General features: G+C 49.7%; 1 protein-coding gene across 1 annotated transcript in view; it reads left to right on the top strand.

Moving 5' to 3' along the window:
- LOC115080636 (E3 ubiquitin-protein ligase TRIM39-like) overlaps positions 1 to 17,356 on the top strand; it is a 32,556-nt gene extending 15,200 nt beyond the window's left edge. Inside the window, exons 4-7 of the mRNA XM_029584943.1 lie at positions 6,853 to 6,875; positions 8,188 to 8,306; positions 10,272 to 10,292; positions 11,650 to 17,356. Of these exons, the coding sequence (XP_029440803.1) occupies positions 6,853 to 6,875; positions 8,188 to 8,306; positions 10,272 to 10,292; positions 11,650 to 12,179 (693 nt within the window). The 3' untranslated portion in view covers positions 12,180 to 17,356. The remainder of the gene's footprint in view (positions 1 to 6,852; positions 6,876 to 8,187; positions 8,307 to 10,271; positions 10,293 to 11,649) is intronic.
- Positions 17,357 to 19,270: the final 1,914 nt, after the last annotated feature.

Genomic DNA, 19,270 nt, shown 5'->3' with positions numbered 1-19,270 from the left:
GCTCTTACACAAAGCTTATATGGAGGCAGAGGCTGATATTTCACAGCAACCTCCACCATCGAAGAGACCCAGGTGTGCTGACCCTCAGGAGGCACCTTGGGCTCCGTTACCTCGGCCAGTCCCTGATGCAGGGACACTGCCAGATCTGTTGGCTGACCCCGTGCCCCAGGACCCAGATCAGGATCTGGGCGATGACGTGGATTCTGCCACTCCGGTTGAAGGGGATGATCCGCGGGTGCTTCGCCTGTTTAGGAGGGAAGAGCTAGATCCTCTAATTCGACATGTGCTTACGGAGCTGGATTTGCCAGTTCCACAATCAGTGACTGATCGACACCTGGAGGATCCGATGTTGTCTGGTTTTTGCGCTCTTCCTCGATCTTTTCCATTCCACCCAAGCCTCTTGCAGCTCATGACTCGGGACTGGGATGTTCCTGCTGAGCCATGGAGAAGCTCTACCCACTTCCAGATGAATATTTGGACCTTCTTAAGATTCCTAAAGTAGATTCCGCCATAGCGGCCATTGCCAAGCACACTACCATTCCAGTGACGGGCGGCACTGCCCTCAAAGATCTGCAAGTCAGAAAACTTGAGATCCTTGTTAAAAGATTTTTTGAAGTGTCGGCTCTCGGAGTTAGGGCGGCGGTCTGCAGTAGTTTCTTGCAGAGCCACCCTTCGATGGATTCAGCAAATGCTTACAGCACAGGAGCTACCCCTGGCAGAGGCGGAACAGGCAGACTGCCTGGAAGCAGCCGTCTCTTATATGGTGGATGCTCTATATGATCTCCTGAGCACCTTCTCCCGAGCAATGTTCTCCGTGGTGGCAGCGAGGAGATTATTTTGGCTGTGCCATTGGTCAGCAGATTCTTCTTCCAAATCTCAGTTGGGATCCTTCCCTTTTAAAGGAAAGCTTCTATTTGGAGACAATCTGGAACAGCTTATCAAGGATTTGGGGGAGAACAAGATTTACAAATTGCCGGAGGACAAGCCCAGGTCTATTCGTCCTTTCAATTCCTATAGGGGTTGTTTCCAATGCCAGCAGCATTTTCGCTCAGCTAGGGCTCTGCCCTTTCCTTCTCGGCAGGCTCCGTCGAGGTCGCGAACTTGGGCACGTTCCTTTCGAGGCAGGAGGCCTCCCCGAGATGGAACTTCCCAGGGATTCTCCAACACTAAGTTGGCACAATGAAGGTGCGCCGGCCCATTCCTCCATTCCGGTGATAGGGAGCCGTCTCTCTCTTTTTCGAGAGGAATGGCTCAAGATCACGTCGGATCAATGGGTCTTAGACATTGTAAGTCAAGGTTACGCTTTAGATTTTGCTCTCCCACTGCGGGACCTTTTCTTGGTGTCTCCTTGCGGGTCTTGAGTGAAAAGGCAAGTGATACGCCAGACCCTGGCTCATTTAAAGGACCTGGGAGCGATCATTCCAGTCCCGCCGGGGGAGTTCCAGACAGGCAGGTATTCCATTTACTTTGTAGTTCCCAAAACAGAGGGCTCATTCCGTCCCATCCTGGACTTGAAGAAGGTCAACGAGCCCTTCGGGTTCCCCGTTTTCGCATGGAAACCTTGAGATCCGTCATTGCGGCCATACACAAAGGAGAATATTTGGCCTCTTTGGATCTGACAGAGGCTTATCTGCACATCGGCATACAGGAGCATCATCAAAGGTTTCTCCGGTTCATGGTGCTAGGAGAAGATTACCAGTTTCAAGCGCTACCGTTCGGTCTGGCAACGGCGCCACGTGTATTCACCAAGGTCATGTTAGTGGTAGCAGCGTCTCTGCGTAAAGAGGGAATTCTGGTTCATCCCTATTTGGACGACTGGCTCATTCAGGCGAAGACACAACACCTCTGCGAACAGGCAGTTCAGTTGGTGTTGCTGCGGGTTCAGTCACTCGGCTGGGTGGTCCACCTTCCCAAGAGCCAGCTGGTTCCGTCACAAGAGTTGGAATTTCTAGGAGCCCGATTCGACACGGTGGTGGGCAAGGTTTTCTTTCCCGTGCAGAGAATGGCCAAGCTGATGTCTCAGGTTCGGCGGCAGCTGGCTCTCCCATTGCCCATTGTTTGGGACTATTTACAAGTTCTTGGTTCTATGGCTTCTACTCTGGAATTGGTCTCATGGGCGGCCTTTACAGAGGGCCTTGCTTTCCTGCTGGGATCCCAAGACCGAGGAGTTTTACCTTCAATTGTCTCTCCTGGATCCAGCCAGGAGCAGTCCCCAGTGGTGGCTAGTACCGGAGCACTTACAGCAGGGGATGGATTTGGAGAATCCACAGTGGCTGATTGTGACAACGGATGCCAACCTTTCTGATTGGGGGAGTAGTTTGCCAGTTGCACTCTGCTCAAGGTCAGTGGTCAGTTCCAGAGTCAAAGTGGTTCATCAATCGTTTGGAAACCAGAGCGGTTCGTCTGGCATTGCGCAGCTCTCTTCCCCTGGTCCGCCATCAGTCGGTAAGGATCCTATCCAACAATGCCACCACGGTGGCCTACATCAACCGACAGAGAGGAACACGGAGTCGGCTGGTGGCCGTCGAAGCGAACAAGCTTATGGTATGGGTGAAGCGCAATCTGCGTCATCTGGCAGCATCTCACATAGCCGAGGTCGACAACGTCCAAGCAGACTTTCTCAGTCGTCAACAGTTAGACCTTGGGGAGTGGGAGCTATCCGAGGAGGCAATGCAGCTCTTGATCCAGCGGTGGGGTGTTCCCCACCTCGACTTGATGGCGACACGATTGAACGCAAAAGCGGTATGGTTTTTTAGCCACAGAAGAGAGCACGGAGCAGAAGGGGTAGATGCTCTAGTCCTTCCCTGGCCCAGCGACGTGCTTCTCTATGTGTTTTCTCCTTGGCCTCTGGTGGGCAAAGTGCTCAGATGAATAGAGTCGCACTGCGGACAGGTAGTTCTTGTAGCTCCAGAGTGGCCGCGGAGACCGTGGTTCGCGGACCTAATCAACTTGGCGGTCGACGGTCCCTTGCGTCTCGGGCACCTTCCGAACCTTCTCCGTCAGGGTCCAGTATTTTTTGATCAGGCGGATCGCTTCTGTCTAGCGGCTTGGCTTATGAGAGGAGCCAGCTGAGGAAAAAAGGGTACCCTGAGGCGGTGATTTCTACTCTGCTTCGCGCTCCTAAGACTTCCACGTCGCTTACTTGTGCACGGGTTTGGAAGGTTTTTGATTCCTGGTGTGGCGGTTTTCAGGTTTCCCCGCGAAGGGCCACAGTAGTTCACATTCTCGCGTTCTTACAGAAAGGCCTGAAGAAAGGTTTAGCGTACAGTTCGCTTCGTGTTCAGGTAGCGGCTTTGGGCTGCTTGCGAGGTACAGTGGACGGCACTTCCCTTGCGGATCATCCGGATTTGGCACGTTTTCTGAAGGGAGCCAAACATTTGAACCCACCAGTACGACCTGTCTGCTCCTCGTGGAGTTTGAACCTGGTCCTATGGGCGCTATGCAACATGCCCTTTGAGCCTCTTAAGAGGGCTACGCTGAAGGATTTGACACTTAAAATGGTGTTTCTCGTAGCTATTTGTTTGGCAAGGCGGATATCAGAGATTCAAGCGTTGTCTTGCCAGGAGCCGTTTCTACGGTTCTCAAACTCCGGCGTTTAGCTTCGAACGGTGCCGTCCTTCCTTCCGAAGGTGGTGTAGGCCTTTCATATGAATCAGTCCGTGGAGTTACCGTCCTTTTCGGATTTGGATCGCGATTCTCCTCAAGCTCAGAAGTTGCGAAAATTGGACGTTCGTCGGATTCTTCTCAGATATTTGGAAGTGACTAATGCCTTTCGTTTGTCAGATCATCTTTTTGTATTATGGAGTGGTCCTAAGAAGGGACAGAATGCATCCAAGGCTACTATTGCTCGCTGGTTAAAAGAATCCATTGCATCGGTGTACATCTGTAAGGGCCGACAGGTACCGGAGGGTCTTAAAGCACATTCTATCAGATCTCAGACGGGCAGAGAGTCAATGTGTTTCTCCTCAGGAGATTTGTCGAGCGGCGACTTGGAAATCTTTGCACACATTTGCTCAGCATTATCGTTTGGACGTCCGAGCTCCGGATACCGATTGTTTTGGTAGCGGAGTGCTCCGAGCGGGACTTACCAGGTTCCACCCTAGTTGAGGCGGTTTGGGTACATCCCAGCAGTCTGGACTGATCCGGGTACGTACAGGGAAAGGAAAATTGGTTCCTAGCTGCTAATTTTCGTTCCTGTAGTACCACGGATCAGTCCAGACGCCCGCCCAGATAGTCTGGTAAGTCTGTTGGTTTTCTTTCTTTTTTCTTCCTGCACAGGAGATTTGAAGATGCGAAGATGTTGGTTAGTTAGTAAGGAATTTAAGAATCTATACTCCTTACAGCTGCATAGTTCAACAAGTTGGGACCATTTGTTATTGGTTTTTTGGTCTAGTCATTGGCTGTTAAATTGTTAAGTGGTTACATTGTGTTTTCTTTCTGCTTGGATATTGATTATACTGAAGGATCACAGATGGCACACTGGGTTATCAGGGGGTGCCTTTTCAGTTTGTTCTCTGACTCCATCTGCTGGAAGGGAGGCATAACCCAGCGGTCTAGACTGATCCGTTGGTACTACAGGAACGAAAATTAGCAGGTAAGAACCAATTTTCCTTCTTTTCTCCTCTGTGTGAAAAGCAGTCTCATATAAAGTTGCCAAAATCATCAGATGGCTACAAACTCCATGTCTGCATTGCATTAGGCCTGTATGTTTACTCAGTCTGTGTGCATAGCAGTAGGCCTCAGGTTCATGATGCACATTCTGCTTAGGGTCACTGGCATTTACCCTCCATTCCCAACTGCTGTGGACAAGGCGGCAAGCGCAGTCCTAAAATGTTGCAAGCCAGAGTCTACCAGAGGTCCCAGGAAATGAACTGGCTGCACCTAACTGTGAAGTGAGAATGGATACAGAGGAACTGGCGGAACCAGGCCCTTCCCCTTTTTCAAACCACAAAAGACTGATTCTTACCCTTAGCTAGGAAGGAATATGAGGACAATCCACCTGAACCTAGGAAGCCTTAGCAGCTTTATACCTCCATAATTCTTGACCAGCAGCTTCAGCTCTTTCCCAAATAGACAGTTTCTAGAACAGGGAGCTTGCGCAGTCAATATTTAAACCAAGAGCTACCCTCCGGTTGCAGAACCAGAGAAGTACTCTGGACACTCAGGCTGAAACCACTGAAAATTCATAAAGGACATCCAAAAAGAATGCCAATGTCATGTGAAACACCTCATCTGCGGAAAAGCGCTCATGGCATTAGCCTGCCACAAAATAAATTTGGACTGAAGAAAAGCACAAGGATTACTGGGAGCTCAGTCTGCCCATCCTGAGGACTCCCAGGAGAACAGCGCTGTCTATTGGTACAGGGGTATGCCTACTAGCCGCTGAGAGAGAGAATTTTTAACCAGGGCTTCTAGAATAAGCACTGAGCTGCTTCCTGAGAAAGAATGCACAAGTTGCCAAAGTTACACCTGACAAGCCACTCCTTGGGAACAACATCCCAAGCACCAATTCCTTCAAATGAGTGGACGTATGAGCCACTGTAATAATAGGACCCCAACCAGGCCTCAATCCTAGCCTCTGCTACCCGAAGCAAAGAGAGCGCCTGTTCAACTAAAGCCATGCTGTCATCCTCATGATAAAAGGTGAATAACCACACTTTCCACTGAGGGCACCACTAAGAAAAACAGATAACTGAATCAGGCTGAAGCTCAGGCTCCTCCCAGGCAAACAAACCGAAAACCACAGCAAGTTTTATTTGCTTCTACTTAAAGGGAACCTGATTGCCTGACTGGGATCTGTAAGTGAAACCGAGCCAATGGAAGGCCTCCCCATGGCCTCAGGCTTCTGCAAGTCACTGAAAGCCAGTTGAAAGATAGAAAGAGATCCAAAGAAATTGTTTAGAAACCAGAGTCTGACAGAAAGGAAACTCTTTGAAAACTGCAGCCTTCAAGGGAACCAGAGCTGGAGGGAGTCTGAAATCCCCCTTTCAGTGATAAGCCGCTTCTCGTGGTGCAGGCCATGGCTCCTTCCTCGCAGCAAGAGAAAAGCTCAAATTCCTTGGGGGATCCACTAGAAATAGCCTTCAAATGACATGTGCATTCCCACGGTAGATTCGGTCCATCTGCCACTGCAGGCCCAGCAGCCATGCTCAAATTTTCACACGCTCGAATCCGGCTGAAAAACAAAGTCCCCCAGCGGGTACTTACCCGAAGTCTGGATGTACTTGCTCTGATTAAAAAGCCCCATTTCTTTCTTTGCTTTAACCAGTTCTGGAGCAGAGAATGGAGGAGGGCATGCGGGCAGTGAGCATCCTCATTGTAAAGCTGAAGATTCTGCCTTAAAGCTTCCCTGGGTATTTTTCTATGGGAAGTCTCTCTCCCCCCAGGCTCTACCATGTCCCCTCTGGGACTGGGAACCCGCAGGATGGCCTCGCTCTCCTGGTGTAGCAGGAGCCTGCCCCAAGACACCTTCAATGGGCTCGCAGTCCTGTGCAAACCAGGGAGCAGGCCCGAGAATCCATCAGTGCCTGGAGAAATCCTGCTGCACCACCATCTGCTGGGGGCAGAGATTACTGGCTTTTCACTATGCTGATCCTCCTCCGTAAAGTGGCGATAATGTCACAAAGGCAAGCTGTGCGCTCTGTCTCCATCTGCTGGCAGGGGGACATAACCCACTTGTCTCGACTGGACTGGTGTAGCAGGATGAAATGGAAACAATACTTATTTTCTCTCAGCAAACAACCTGGAACTAGGCTGCGCAGAGCCGTGTGCCTGAAGTTGTAGTGTTTATAATGAATGCTGTATAATCCATATAATATAAACGGTAATAATCTCTTTCTCTTTTCTCTTCAGGATGCAAAGGCCACCCTGAGCAGGTACGGCTCTTTTCTGATTGCTCTCATTCTGTTTGAAATAGCAGCTCTGTAATGCACTGTGGGACCTGCCCCTCCCCAGTCGGTGAGCGGAGGATGGGACAAAGACCTGAATCTCACACTCCTTGTGCTGGGGTCTCACCCACTTTCCTATTCACCTCAACCCACTATCCTCACTCTCCATAACATTAGAGAGAGAAAACTCGTGGAGAGTGAATGCCCCTGATCATGGCGCTCTCTGAGACTGACGGGCAGGACTGGGCATTGCAGGCGGAGCTTATTATAAATTATTACCTGCACTGAATGCCTCTGATCATGGAGCTCTCTGAGACTGACGGGCAGGACTGGGCATTGCAGGCGGAGCTTATTATAAATTATTACCAGCACTGAATGCTCTGATCATGGAGCTCTCTGAGACTGACGGGCAGGACTGGGCATTGCAGGTGGAGCTTATTATAAATTATTACCTGCACTGAATGCCCTGATCATGGAGCTCTCTGAGACTGACGGGCAGGACTGGGCATTGCAGGCGGAGCTTATTATAAATTATTACCAGCACTGAATGCCCCTGATCATGGAGCTCTCTGAGACTGACGGGCAGGACTGGGCATTGCAGGCGGAGCTTATTATAAATTATTACCAGCACTGAATGCCCCTGATCATGGAGCTCTCTGAGACTGACGGGCAGGACTGGGCATTGCAGGCGGAGCTTATTATAAATTATTACCTGCACTGAATGCCCCTGATCATGGAGCTCTCTGAGACTGACGGCAGGACTGGGCATTGCAGACAGAGCTTATGATGGCTTTGTTCTTTTTGTTAGGGCAGGAGTCAGGACCTCTCCTCCTTAGAAGATGAGTGGTGTTGTCTCCTGCCCTTTTTAACATCTCTGTTTGTCCTCTGACCTTATTGCTGTGAGAGCTGAAAGGGAGTTAATCTGTGCATGCAGACAGTGTCCATTGCTGCATCCATTGGGGAAGGATTGGAAAACGTCATTGGCCCAACTGAATGCTGTCTTGAATAAGGTCTTAGATTGGGAGAGTCGGAATAGTCTTCACCTTAATTGCCAGAAAACCGAAGGATCCTGGATTATGAGACCCTCAGTTCCAGCGAGTTCTTCATCCCTCGTTCAGAGCGGTGAAGAGTAAATATAAATCATTAAATGAAGGAATAAGGGCAGCATTGTGGGAGAATATTTTCTGTTTTCTCCTTCTGTCAGCAATCAGCAGAACTTCTCCTCCCTTTCCCCAGCGCACGGTTAGAAGATCTCTGTCCCAGACTCCCAGAATAATCCCCGTCTCTCTCTTAATCTCAGGTGGCAGGCCATGAAGTTTCCAACACCAGAGGCTGCTCCTGTGGGAGAGGGAACATGTTCCCACCTCAGCTTCCTCCGGCAGTATTTTGTTCTGAAAGATGTGCTCGCCAAACACCGAGGTAAAGAGCCGTTTCATTCTCAGGGCTAGCGGGCAGTTGTGATTCGGTGGAGCTGAATGTCTAGTAGTGCTTTAAAATTTAGGGGAGGCCCAATATTAAAATATATCCAGCTCTGCGAGTTAGCCGGAGAAGACTTATCCAGCTCACTTACTCTGGATATTCAGATAAGTATTAAAGTAAGCAGGATAAGCTTCTCCGGCTAACTTTAGACCTGCTATGGTCCAAGCCTGACTTATCTGGTTATCTTAAATGGATAAGGCTGAATATTGCTACTTATCCGGCTAAGTTCCCCAGAAACGTAACGCCACTCACTGACTATCAGGGCAGGGCTTCCCAAACCTATTGCCAATGTGACCCCATTTTAGCATTTGAAAATTCACATGACCCCAGAGAATGACCCAAACTAATTCCCAGGGGTCTGGTCCCCCTCCTTCAATCATTCCTTCTCACCCTTCTGGTATTCAAGCTGAGCCCCTTTTTCTACCTCCACTCCTCTCACCTCCTTAGCCCATCCCATCCTCTTCCCTCTCACCCAATCCCCCATTCCCTTTCTCACCTCCCAGCCTCTTCTCCTCTCTCTCACCCCCTCCATCCATCTTCACATCCCCTCTGCAAGATGTTCTTATAACCCTCGACTGATCCTCTGTCATCCCTTCCCTCTCACCCCATTCTCCATCCCTTCTCACTAATCCTGCATTCCCTCTCTCACCTCCCATCCTCATCTCCTCCCCTCCTGCCTTTCCTTACATTGCCCTCAGCCACACTCCAACTCCTTTTACATCTCTCGGTTCATCTTCTGTCATTACCCCTCACCTTCCACCTTATCCAACCCTCTAACCTCTCCTGCATCTCATCCCTCCTTTCAAATAGACCCTCCTGCAACCATCCCCTGGCCAGGCTCAGCTGCAACATTTTCCTTTGGGCCTGGGCCAAAAGGTGGCTGACAACGGGTGGGACGAGAGGGCAGGTTCAGTGGTGGGTGAGGAGAGAGGAGCAGTGGTAATCTGCACTGATCCATACACACTCAGCCCTGCCCTCCCCTCCCCTCCCCTCATGGCTGCTCCCAGGTCTGACAGTGATCTGCAAGCAGTAGCAGCAGCACAGGGCCTGTGGGTTAGTGCAGGCTCAGAGGCTCTGCAGCGGCCCTGTCCCCTCTTGTGCAGGGCTTCCTGTTACCACGGAAACTCATGCAAGGGCAGTGCCCCCACAGGGCCTGTGAGCACGAGCAAGCTCACAGGCCCTACGCTGACTCCCACTACTAATAGTGCTGCTGCTGCTGCTGCTGGTGCATTTGAGGCACTTGTGACCACAGCTGAAGGTGCTGGGGTCCCGACCCACAGTTTGGGAAGCCCTGGCTTAAGTAAGCAGCTTCAGAAATGTGAGTTTTTTAAACTGGATTTGAACATGGCCAGAGAGGGAGCATAATGGACAGGCTCGGGAAACCTATTCCAGTCATTCGGTGCAGCACGGTGGAGTTGTGGTGGAGGAGAAGGGCACAGATCAGAGTGACCTGACCGATGAATGGGCTTTATGAGGAAGGATGCAGGGAGAGAGAGGAGAAGACAGGTAGTGAGGAGCTGCAGAGCGAGTGCATTTACAGGCGAGTAAGAGAAGCAGACAGGGAGGCGATGTAGCAGCTTGAGAAGAGGGGTTAGATGTGCATTGCAGCACTGAAGGAGGAGAAGAGGTGCAGCTGAATTTGGAATAGATTGCAGTAGAGCGGGAGGTCTGCAGAAAGCAAGTTGTAGATGTCTGAGGAGGAGGTGATAAGAGACGCTGAGCATTTGGTAGCGTGCTCAGAAAGGAAGGGATGGATTTTAGTGGTGTTATAGAGACTTATCTGGGTAAGTTCAGCACACTCCCCGCAGCTGAATATCAGGCTGTAAGTCTATTGCAAAAATAAAGCTTCATTTTAAATTTTTACCATTTCTCAGTTTAATTGTTTATCTTTTCATTTTCTTTTAGGCAAACTTTCTGCAGAACTAGGTAAGCTTTCTTCTGTTTCTCTCTCTTACATTTATAAAAAAACCAAAACTATTTAAAGTGCATCTCTGCTTTGGAAAGGCTCCTGTTTCCCTTACAGAAACAGCAGTTCCAGGTTTTTATGGTCACAGACAGAGCCCTGAGAAATGAAAGAGACAGGGCCACAGTATGTGGGGTTATGTTACTGGCTGAATACTGCAGCCTGAAACCAGGGCCAGATTTTGGTGCCCAGAGGCAGGACCTGCTGGAGGTGGGAGAGGATAGCGTGTCACTGCAGGGTCCCTCCCTAAAGCAAACAGGAGCAGGCTCCTCTTCAGCCTGATTATTTGCTGCCTTCAGAATCGGCACGCTGGGCCTAAATGCAAGTCTATAAAACCAGGAAATGTCTGCCCTTCTGACTTCTTTTGACGAAATGGGAAATGATTTTAATTTCAAAGTAAAGCTAATGGTCACAATACACTCAGACAGGGTTCCTGGATAATGTTCAGGGATTGCTCTCACAGAGCATGAGGAGGCTGCAGCCTGTGTACCTACATTATGGAGACTTCTTTCATTGTAGAGTCCCTTCAGCCCAGCAATAGGGCCCTGAGGGTTCACAAATCCAACCTCTTCAGCTCAGCTGCATGTGGTTGTCTTGTTATTCCCAGGTTAAAATTCTTTTTCTATAGAATCAGTTACTGCAGAGGGAAAATGACCTACAAAGCTCAGGGTGGGTTCACCCCTTAGGTGATATAATCCTTTCTTTGGAAACTCACTGATTACTGATGATCTTTACTAATTGCTTGGTGGCATCAGTTACAGATAGACACATCCCGAGCTTTGCATTCTGTTCAGATTCTGCAGTGAGTGACTAAAACTGGATCTATCCTTCCTTTATTGTTGAAGAGCTCCAGGATTACAGGAGTTGCTCAGGGCTCCTCTGAAGATGAAAAAGTTTAAAAAGAAATCCACTGGGCAATGAGCCTGGGTAATTAATTGCACAGTGGAGCCCATTGCTAATCACTCAGTTACAGGAGCACTGCAGCCCTACAGGGATCAGTAAGAGGCTGAGCTTATTGCACTGTGCTATGGGGAGCCAATGAGGAAACTTGTTTTATGCAGCCTGGGCATGAATGAGCCAATTAGAATCTTTCTTTCATGCAGTCACTCAGCAGAGCTGTGAGACCAATAGGATGGAGGACAGATCTATTTGCCAATAAGAGTGTTGTTTTCTGCAAATCTGTCAGTGAGTGATAGCCAATAGTAGAGCTTCTCTTAATGAACGTGAGTGAGGAAGCATTGAATGAGGGTTCGAGGTGGGTGTGTGAGGAGCCAATGAGAAGTGTGTGCTCATGTTTATTAATGTGTCTCCTCCCTGCAGTGGATGTGACTCTGGATCCTGAGACTGCTCATCCTGAGCTCATCCTGTCTGAGGATGGGAAAAGCGTCAAACTCGGAAGCACAAGACAGAACCTGCCTGACACTCCCCAGAGATTTGATCCTTGTGTCTCTGTGCTGGGGCGTGAGGGCTTCACCTCGGGGAGACATTACTGGGAGGTGGAGGTGGGAGACAAGACTGAGTGGGATTTGGGGGTTTGTAAAGATTCTTTGAGCAGGAAGGGAGGGATCACACTATCACCTGAGGATGGATACTGGGCAGTGTGGCTGAGGGATGGAGAATACGAGGCCTGCACCTCCTCCTGGTCCCGACTCCGCCTGAGAGTGAGACCCCGGGTAGTGGGGATCTTCCTGGACTACAGGGCAGGAAAGGTCTCATTTTACAATGCAGATGAGAAATCTCATCTCTTCACCTTCACCCACACCTTCACTGAGACGCTCCGGCCCTTTTTCAGTCCAGGTCTCAACAAAGGAGGTAAAAATGCCGGAGCTCTGAGAATCCGCCCAGTCTGAGAATGGGAATGAGAGAGCCAGGCTCGGGGCTGTGATGTGAGGTCTGGGAGATGATTAATGTGCAGATCTGCATGAAAGCGTTTGATGGATTAAAGAGTGCTGCATGTGAGCTGTAAAGATCAGATTTATTGTATGTAATATGTGATGGGATTTCTAGAGCTGGGCTCATCTAGTGAAGGAAATGTACTATTGCAGCAATTAAAGAATCACAATTTAAAAATCATTTAGGAGACATGAAAAGAAAATAGCATAAGTATCAGGTGGCTCTAAGAGAGTGACAAGAGAGAGATTAAAGCCTGTGAATGTGAGGAGGGGTCTCGGTGACATGATGAGAGTGACAGAGATGAGATTAGAGCTGTGAATGGGAGGAGAGGTCGCGGTGGCACTGTGAGAGTGACAGAGATGGGATTAGAGCTGTGAATGTGAGGAGAGGTCGCGGTGGCACTGTGAGAGTGACAGAGATGGGATTAGAGCTGTGAATGTGAGGAGAGGTCGCGGTGGTACGGTGAGAGTGAGAGATGGGATTGGAGCTGTGCATGTGAGGAGAGGTCGCGGTGGCACGGTGAGTGACATGAGATTAGAGCTGTGAATGTGAGGATAGGTCACGTTGGCACGGTGAGAGTGGCAGATGGGTTTAGAGCTGTGAATGTGAGCAGAGGTCGCATTGGCACGGTGAGAGTGACAGAGATGGGATTAGAGCTGTGAATGTGAGGAGAGGTCGCAGTAGCACGGTGAGAGTGACAGAGATGGGATTAGACCTGTGAATGTGAGGAGAGGTCGCGGTGGCACGATGAGAGTGACAGAGATGGGATTAGAGCTGTGAATGTGATGAGAGGTCGCGGTGGTACGGTGAGAGAGAGATGGGATTGGAGCTGTGCATGTGAGGAGAGGTCGCTGTGGCACGGCGAGTGACATGAGATTAGAGCTGTGAATGTGAGGAGAGGTCGCAGTAGCACGGTGAGAGTGACAGAGATGGGATTAGAGCTGTGAATGTGATGAGAGGTCGCGGTGGTACGGTGAGAGAGAGATGGGATTGGAGCTGTGCATGTGAGGAGAGGTCGCGGTGGCACGGCGAGTGACATGAGATTAGAGCTGTGAATGTGAGGAGAGGTCTGAGTGACACGGTGAGAGTGACAGAGATGGGATTAGAGCTCTGAATGTGAGGAGAGGTCGCGGTGGCACAATGAGTGACAGAGATGGGATTAGAACTGTGAATGTGATGAGAGGTCGCGGTGGTACGGTGAGAGTGAGAGATGGGATTGGAGCTGTGCATGTGAGGAGAGGTCGCGGTGGCACGGCGAATGACATGAGATTAGAGCTGTGAATGTGATGAGAGGTCGCGGTGGTACAGTGAGAGTGAGAGATGGGATTGGAGCTGTGCATGTGAGGAGAGGTCGCAGTAGCACGGTGAAAGTGACAGAGATGGGATTGGAGCTGTGAATGTGAGGAAAGGCAGCGGTAGCACAGTGAGAGTGACAGAGATGGGATTAGAGCTGTGAATGTGATGAGAGGTCGCGGTGGTACGGTGAGAGTGAGAGATGGGATTGGAGCTGTGCATGTGAGGAGAGGTCGCGGTGGCACGGCGAGTGACATGAGATTAGAGCTGTGAATGTGATGAGAGGTCGCGGTGGTACAGTGAGAGTGAGAGATGGGATTGGAGCTGTGCATGTGAGGAGAGGTCGCAGTAGCACGGTGAGAGTGACAGAGATGGGATTAGAGCTGTGAATGTGAGGAGAGGTCTGGGTGACACGGTGAGAGTGACAGAGATGGGATTAGAGCTGTGAATGTGAGGAGAGGTCGCCGTGGCACGGTGAGCATGACAGAGATGGGATTAGAGTCTGTGGGGCGTAGAAAGTAGGGAGAGAGGAGAGAGTGGGATACAGAGCAGAGTGAGGGATGGAGAGCAGGGGGAGAGAGCGCAGAGGGAGTGAGGCTGGGAGGCATAGAAAGGAGGAGAGACTGAGATACAGAGCAGAGAGAGGGATGGAGAGCCCAGAGATGCAGGAATGGAAGTACCATGGAGAGTGAGTTAAAAGGAGCGGCAGAGAGAAGAGAGAGCTGCTAGGAAGGAAGGGAGCTGATGCTCTTTCATGCCTGTCTTCTGATGGGGACTGTGTCTGTGCCAGATCCCAGTGACGATCACTGCTGTGGGAGTTCTCACAGGTAAATTTTCTAAAGTTGAGCACATAAAAAGCAGTGGATCCTTACTCCATGAGAACTTCTGTTGGCAAGAGTCAGCCATGGTTCACAAAAGCCCTGCATGGCTCTAAGGCAGTACAAGGGACTTCAAATCCCAGCATACCCCTGTACAATCTACAATGTGGAAACAGGAGCGAGCTGGTTTGAGATTTGTCCAGAACAGGAAGCAGTGCCAGGATCCTGTCCCTCCATGCCAAATTACACTATTACTAGCTTCTCTGTACAGTATATGGTCTCCTGGATCCTCGGAGGTTGGAGAGCCTTAAGTGCCTCACAAAGGTTCCTGCATTAAATTTAAAGGAGTATACAGTAGAAACCCGTAGTTGCAGCTGAAAAGAAGAATCCAGTTACAATATAGATATTCAGCTGGAAAAGAAACTCTTATAAAATTGTGTTATGCAACCTTCATAAATAGCCTCAGTAAATTTGTGGCTTATTTGGTGAAGCCTGTATTATTCTGGGCTGATATAATCATGGGTTGCTGTAACACTTGTGTATGCGCTGACCAGCGCTATAGATATGGCACAATCACTGTGTAATTGATATCGCTAGTGTGTGCACTTATCTTTTTCTTTGTTGAACGCAGGAAAAGGTGGTAAATAGTCCTGAAGTGTAGTCTCCGACACCTTGGTGTTTCGGAGTGTGTCACGCCTTCCTCAGGGACCTTCAGGTATAACCGAACCTTCTATATGTTTTCAGCGTCTTTTTGATCAGTCATATTATATTTGAATCGGCAAAGCTGTGCGGTGCACTTCTAGCGTTAACACCTGCCAGCATAGCATTCAAATGCTTATCCAATCCTTTTTTAAACACAGCTATACTAACTGCACTAATCACATCCTCTGGCAACAAATTCCAGAGTTTAATTGTTCGTTGAGTGAAAAAGAACTTTCTCCGATTAGTTTTAAATGTGCCACACGCTAACTTCACTGGTTGGGGAGCAGTTTTCCAGTCACAATCCGCTCAGGGTCGTTGGACAAGTTATCAGGCGACGTGGTCAATCAATCGATTGGAAACCAGGGCGGTATTCCCTCTGGTAGCCCAGTGTGCGGAGCGAGTCTTGTCAGACAATGCGACGACGGTAGCCTACATAAACCGCCAAGGGGGAACCAGGAGCCGGTTGGTGGCCTGGGAGGCCGAAAGGCTCATGACGTGGGCAGAGCGATATCTAGTCCGGTTGGCGGCCTCACACATAGCCGGGGTGGACAATCTGCAGGCAGACTTTCTCAGCCGTCAGCATCTAGATCCCGGCGAGTGGAAATTGTCCGACGCAGCTTTCCGGCTGATCACTCGTCGTTGGGGGGTTCCACACCTCGACCTGATGGCAATTCGGACAAATGCAAAGGCACCCCGGTTTTTTTCGGAGAGACCACGGGTCGGAAGGAGTAGATGCTCTTGTTCTTCCGTGGCCTCGCGGCATACTACTGTATGTGTTTCCGCCTTGGCCACTAGTGGGCAAGATCATGCATCGGATAGAGAACCACGTGAGGTCTGTCATTCTGGTAGCCCCAGAGTGGCCCCGAAGGCCATGGTTTGCGGATCTGATCTCGTTGGCGATCGACGGTCCGGTGCATCTCACCCACCTTCCGAATCTTCTTCGACAAGGTCCAGTATTTTTAGATTGAGCGGATCGCTTTTGTCTAGCAGCCTGGCTTATGAGAGGAGGCAATTGAGGAAGAGGGGATATTTGGATTTGGTTATTTCTACCCTCTTGCAAGCACGGAAATTGTCCACGTCATTGGCCTATATTCGTGTTTGGAGAGTTTTTGACTCTTGGTGCCAAGGTTTGAACGTCCCCCCATGTCTGGCTTCGGTGGCACACATCCTATCCTTCCTGCAGGAGGGACTGAAGAAAGGTCTAGCTTGCAGTTCTCTCCGGGTGCAGGTCGCGGCACTGGGTTGCCTGCGGGGCAAGATTGATGGCTTTTCGCTGGCAGCTCATCCAGATGTGTCCCGTTTTTTGAAGGGGGCCAAGCATTTGCGCCCGCCAGTATGACAAATTTGTCCTGCCTGGAGCTTGAATTTAGTTCTTAAGGGCTTATGTGGTCTTCCTTTTGAGCCCCTCCGGTGGGCTACGTTGAAGGATTTGTCATTCAAAACTGTTTTTTTGGTAGCCATTACCTCCGCACGACGAATTTCAGAGCTTCAAGCTTTGTCGTGTCGGGATCCGTATCTTCGTATTTCAGATTCCGGAGTTTCGCTGCGGACCGTTCCCTCCTTCTTGCCCAAGGTGGTATCGCTTTTCATGTCGATCAGACTGTAGAGTTACCGGCCTTCCCGAATTTGGATCCGACTTCTGCGACGGATAAGGATCTGCATAAGTTGGATGTGCGCCTGGTTCTCCTTCACTATCTAGAGGTGACAAATGCTTTTCGATTATCAGATCATTTGTTTGTCTTATCGACTTGTCCTAGTCAGGGACACAAGGCATCCAAAGCTACGGTTGCTAGGTGGTTGAAGGAGGCCATTTCCTCCACTTATCTTTGCGTTGGGCGGGCCATACCAGAAGGCTTGAAAGCGCACTCTACCAGGTCTCAAGCGGCCTCTTGGGCGGAGAGCCAGCCGGTCTCGCCGCAGGAGATTTGTAGAGCAGCCACTTGGCAATCCTTGCATACTTTTGCGAAACATCATCGTGTGGACGTCCGGGATCCGGAGGTCGACTGTTTTGGCAGCAGTGTTCTTCGTGCGGGACTCTCCAGATCCCACCCCAATTAGGGCAGCTCTGGTACATCCCAGCAGTCTGGACTGATCCTGGTACGTACAGGGAAAGGAAAACTGGTTCTTACCTGCTAATTTTCGTTCCTGTAGTACCAAGGATCAGTCCAGATGCCCGCCCTTGGGTATTTTGGAGAGTCCGTTTTTTCTGTATGTTTTCTTAAGAACATAAGAACATAAGAAATTGCCATGCTGGGTCAGACCAAGGGTCCATCAAGCCCAGCATCCTGTTTCCAACAGAGGCCAAAACCAGGTCACAAGAACCTGGCAATTACCCAAACACTAAGAAGAACCCATGCTACTGATGCAATTAATAGCAGTGGCTATTCCCTAAGTATAATTGATTAATAGCCATTAATGGACTTCTCCTCCAAGAACTTATCCAAACCTTTTTTGAACCCATCTACACTAAGGGGCGGATTTTAAAACAATACGCGTGCCGGTACTTTTGTTCGCGCCACCGGCGCGAACAAAAGTACACCAGATTTTATAAGATACGCGCGTAGCCTATAAAATCCGGGGTCGGCGCGCGCAAGGGGGTGCACATTTGTGCAACCTGCGCGCGCCGAGCCCAGCGCGGCCTGCCTGTTCCCTCAGAGGCCGCTCCGATTTCGGAGCGGCCTCTGAGGGAACTTTTCTTCGCCCTCCCCCCACCTTCCCCTCCCTTCACCGGCCCTATCTAAACCCCCCCCTTACCTTTGCGCACGTCGCCGGCAGCCCCGCTCTGTCCTCCGGTCCCGGGGGCGTGGTCCGGAGGCCTCGACCACGCCCCCGGGCCCGCCCCCAAAATGCAGCGTCTTTTCGGGAACGCCCCCGGACACGCCCCCTCCCTCCCCGTTTCGAAAGCCCCGGGACTTACGCGCGTCCCAGGGCTTTACACGTGCTGGCGGCCTATGCAAAATAGGTGCGCCGGCACGCGCAGGGGTTTTAAAATCCGCCCCTAACTGCACTAACCACATCCTCTGGCAACAAATTCCAGAGCTTTATTGTGCGTTGAGTGAAAAAGAATTTTCGCCGATTAGTCTTAAATGTGCTACTTGCTAACTTCATGGAGTGCCCCCTAGTCCTTCTATTATTCGAAAGTGTAAATAACAGAGTCACATCTACTCATTCAAGACCTCTCATGATCTTAAAAGACCTCTATCATATCCCCCCTCAGCCGTCTCTTCTCCAAGCTGAAAAGTCCTAACCTCTTCAGCCTTTCCTCCTAGGGGAGCTGTTCCATCCCCTTTATCATTTTGGTTGCCCTTCTCTATCACAACTATATCTTTTTTGAGATGTAGCGACCAGAATTGTACACAGTATTCAAGGTGCGGTCTCACCATGGAGCAATACAGAGGCTTTATGACATTTTCCGTTCTATTAACCATTCCCTTCCTAATAATTCCTAACATTCTGTTTGTTTTTTGACTGCCGCAGCACACTGAACCGACGATTTCAATGTATTATCCACTATGATGCCTAGATCTTTTTCCTGGGTGGTAGCTTCTAATATGGAAACTAACATTGTGTAACTATAGCATGGGTTATTTTTCCCTATATGCAACACCTTGCACTTGTCCACATTAAATTTCATCTGCCATTTGGATGCCCAATCTTCCAGTCTTGCAAGGTACTCCTGTAATGTATCACAATCTGCTTGTGATTTAACTACTCTGAATAATTTTGTATCATCCGCAAATTTGATAACCTCACTCGTCGTATTCCTTTCCAGATCATTCTTCTTACCTCGGCAGAGTTCTTTACAGGCAGGGGAAGGAATGTTCTTGATTGATATATTATGCGGCGGTACGGTTTGTTTCTTTTACCGCGCGTATTGTTGTAGCCACCGGTTGTTATGTTTGGGGATTTGTTCTCCTTTATTGGTTATTCTGCTTTGATATCGTATATACTGAGGGATCGCAGGTGGCACACCAGGTTAAGAGAGGTGCCTTTTCAGTTTTTTTTTCTCTGACTCCCTCTGCTGGAAGGGAGACACAACCCAGCAGTCTGGACTGATCCTTGGTACTACAGGAACGAAAATTAGCAGGTAAGAACCAATTTTCCTTTCTTTCTCTCCCAGCGGACATAAACCACAGGACTTCCAGTGTTACAAAAATGATAAAATAAGTTTATGAAAATAGCACATCATAGGAGTGAAAGACATGGGTCTAGAGTCTGTGAATGTGAGAAATTAG

Source organism: Rhinatrema bivittatum, chromosome 19 (assembly GCF_901001135.1).
Source record: "Rhinatrema bivittatum chromosome 19, aRhiBiv1.1, whole genome shotgun sequence".
Lineage (NCBI taxonomy): Eukaryota > Metazoa > Chordata > Amphibia > Gymnophiona > Rhinatrematidae > Rhinatrema > Rhinatrema bivittatum.
This window is presented reverse-complemented; position numbering and strand designations above follow the sequence as displayed.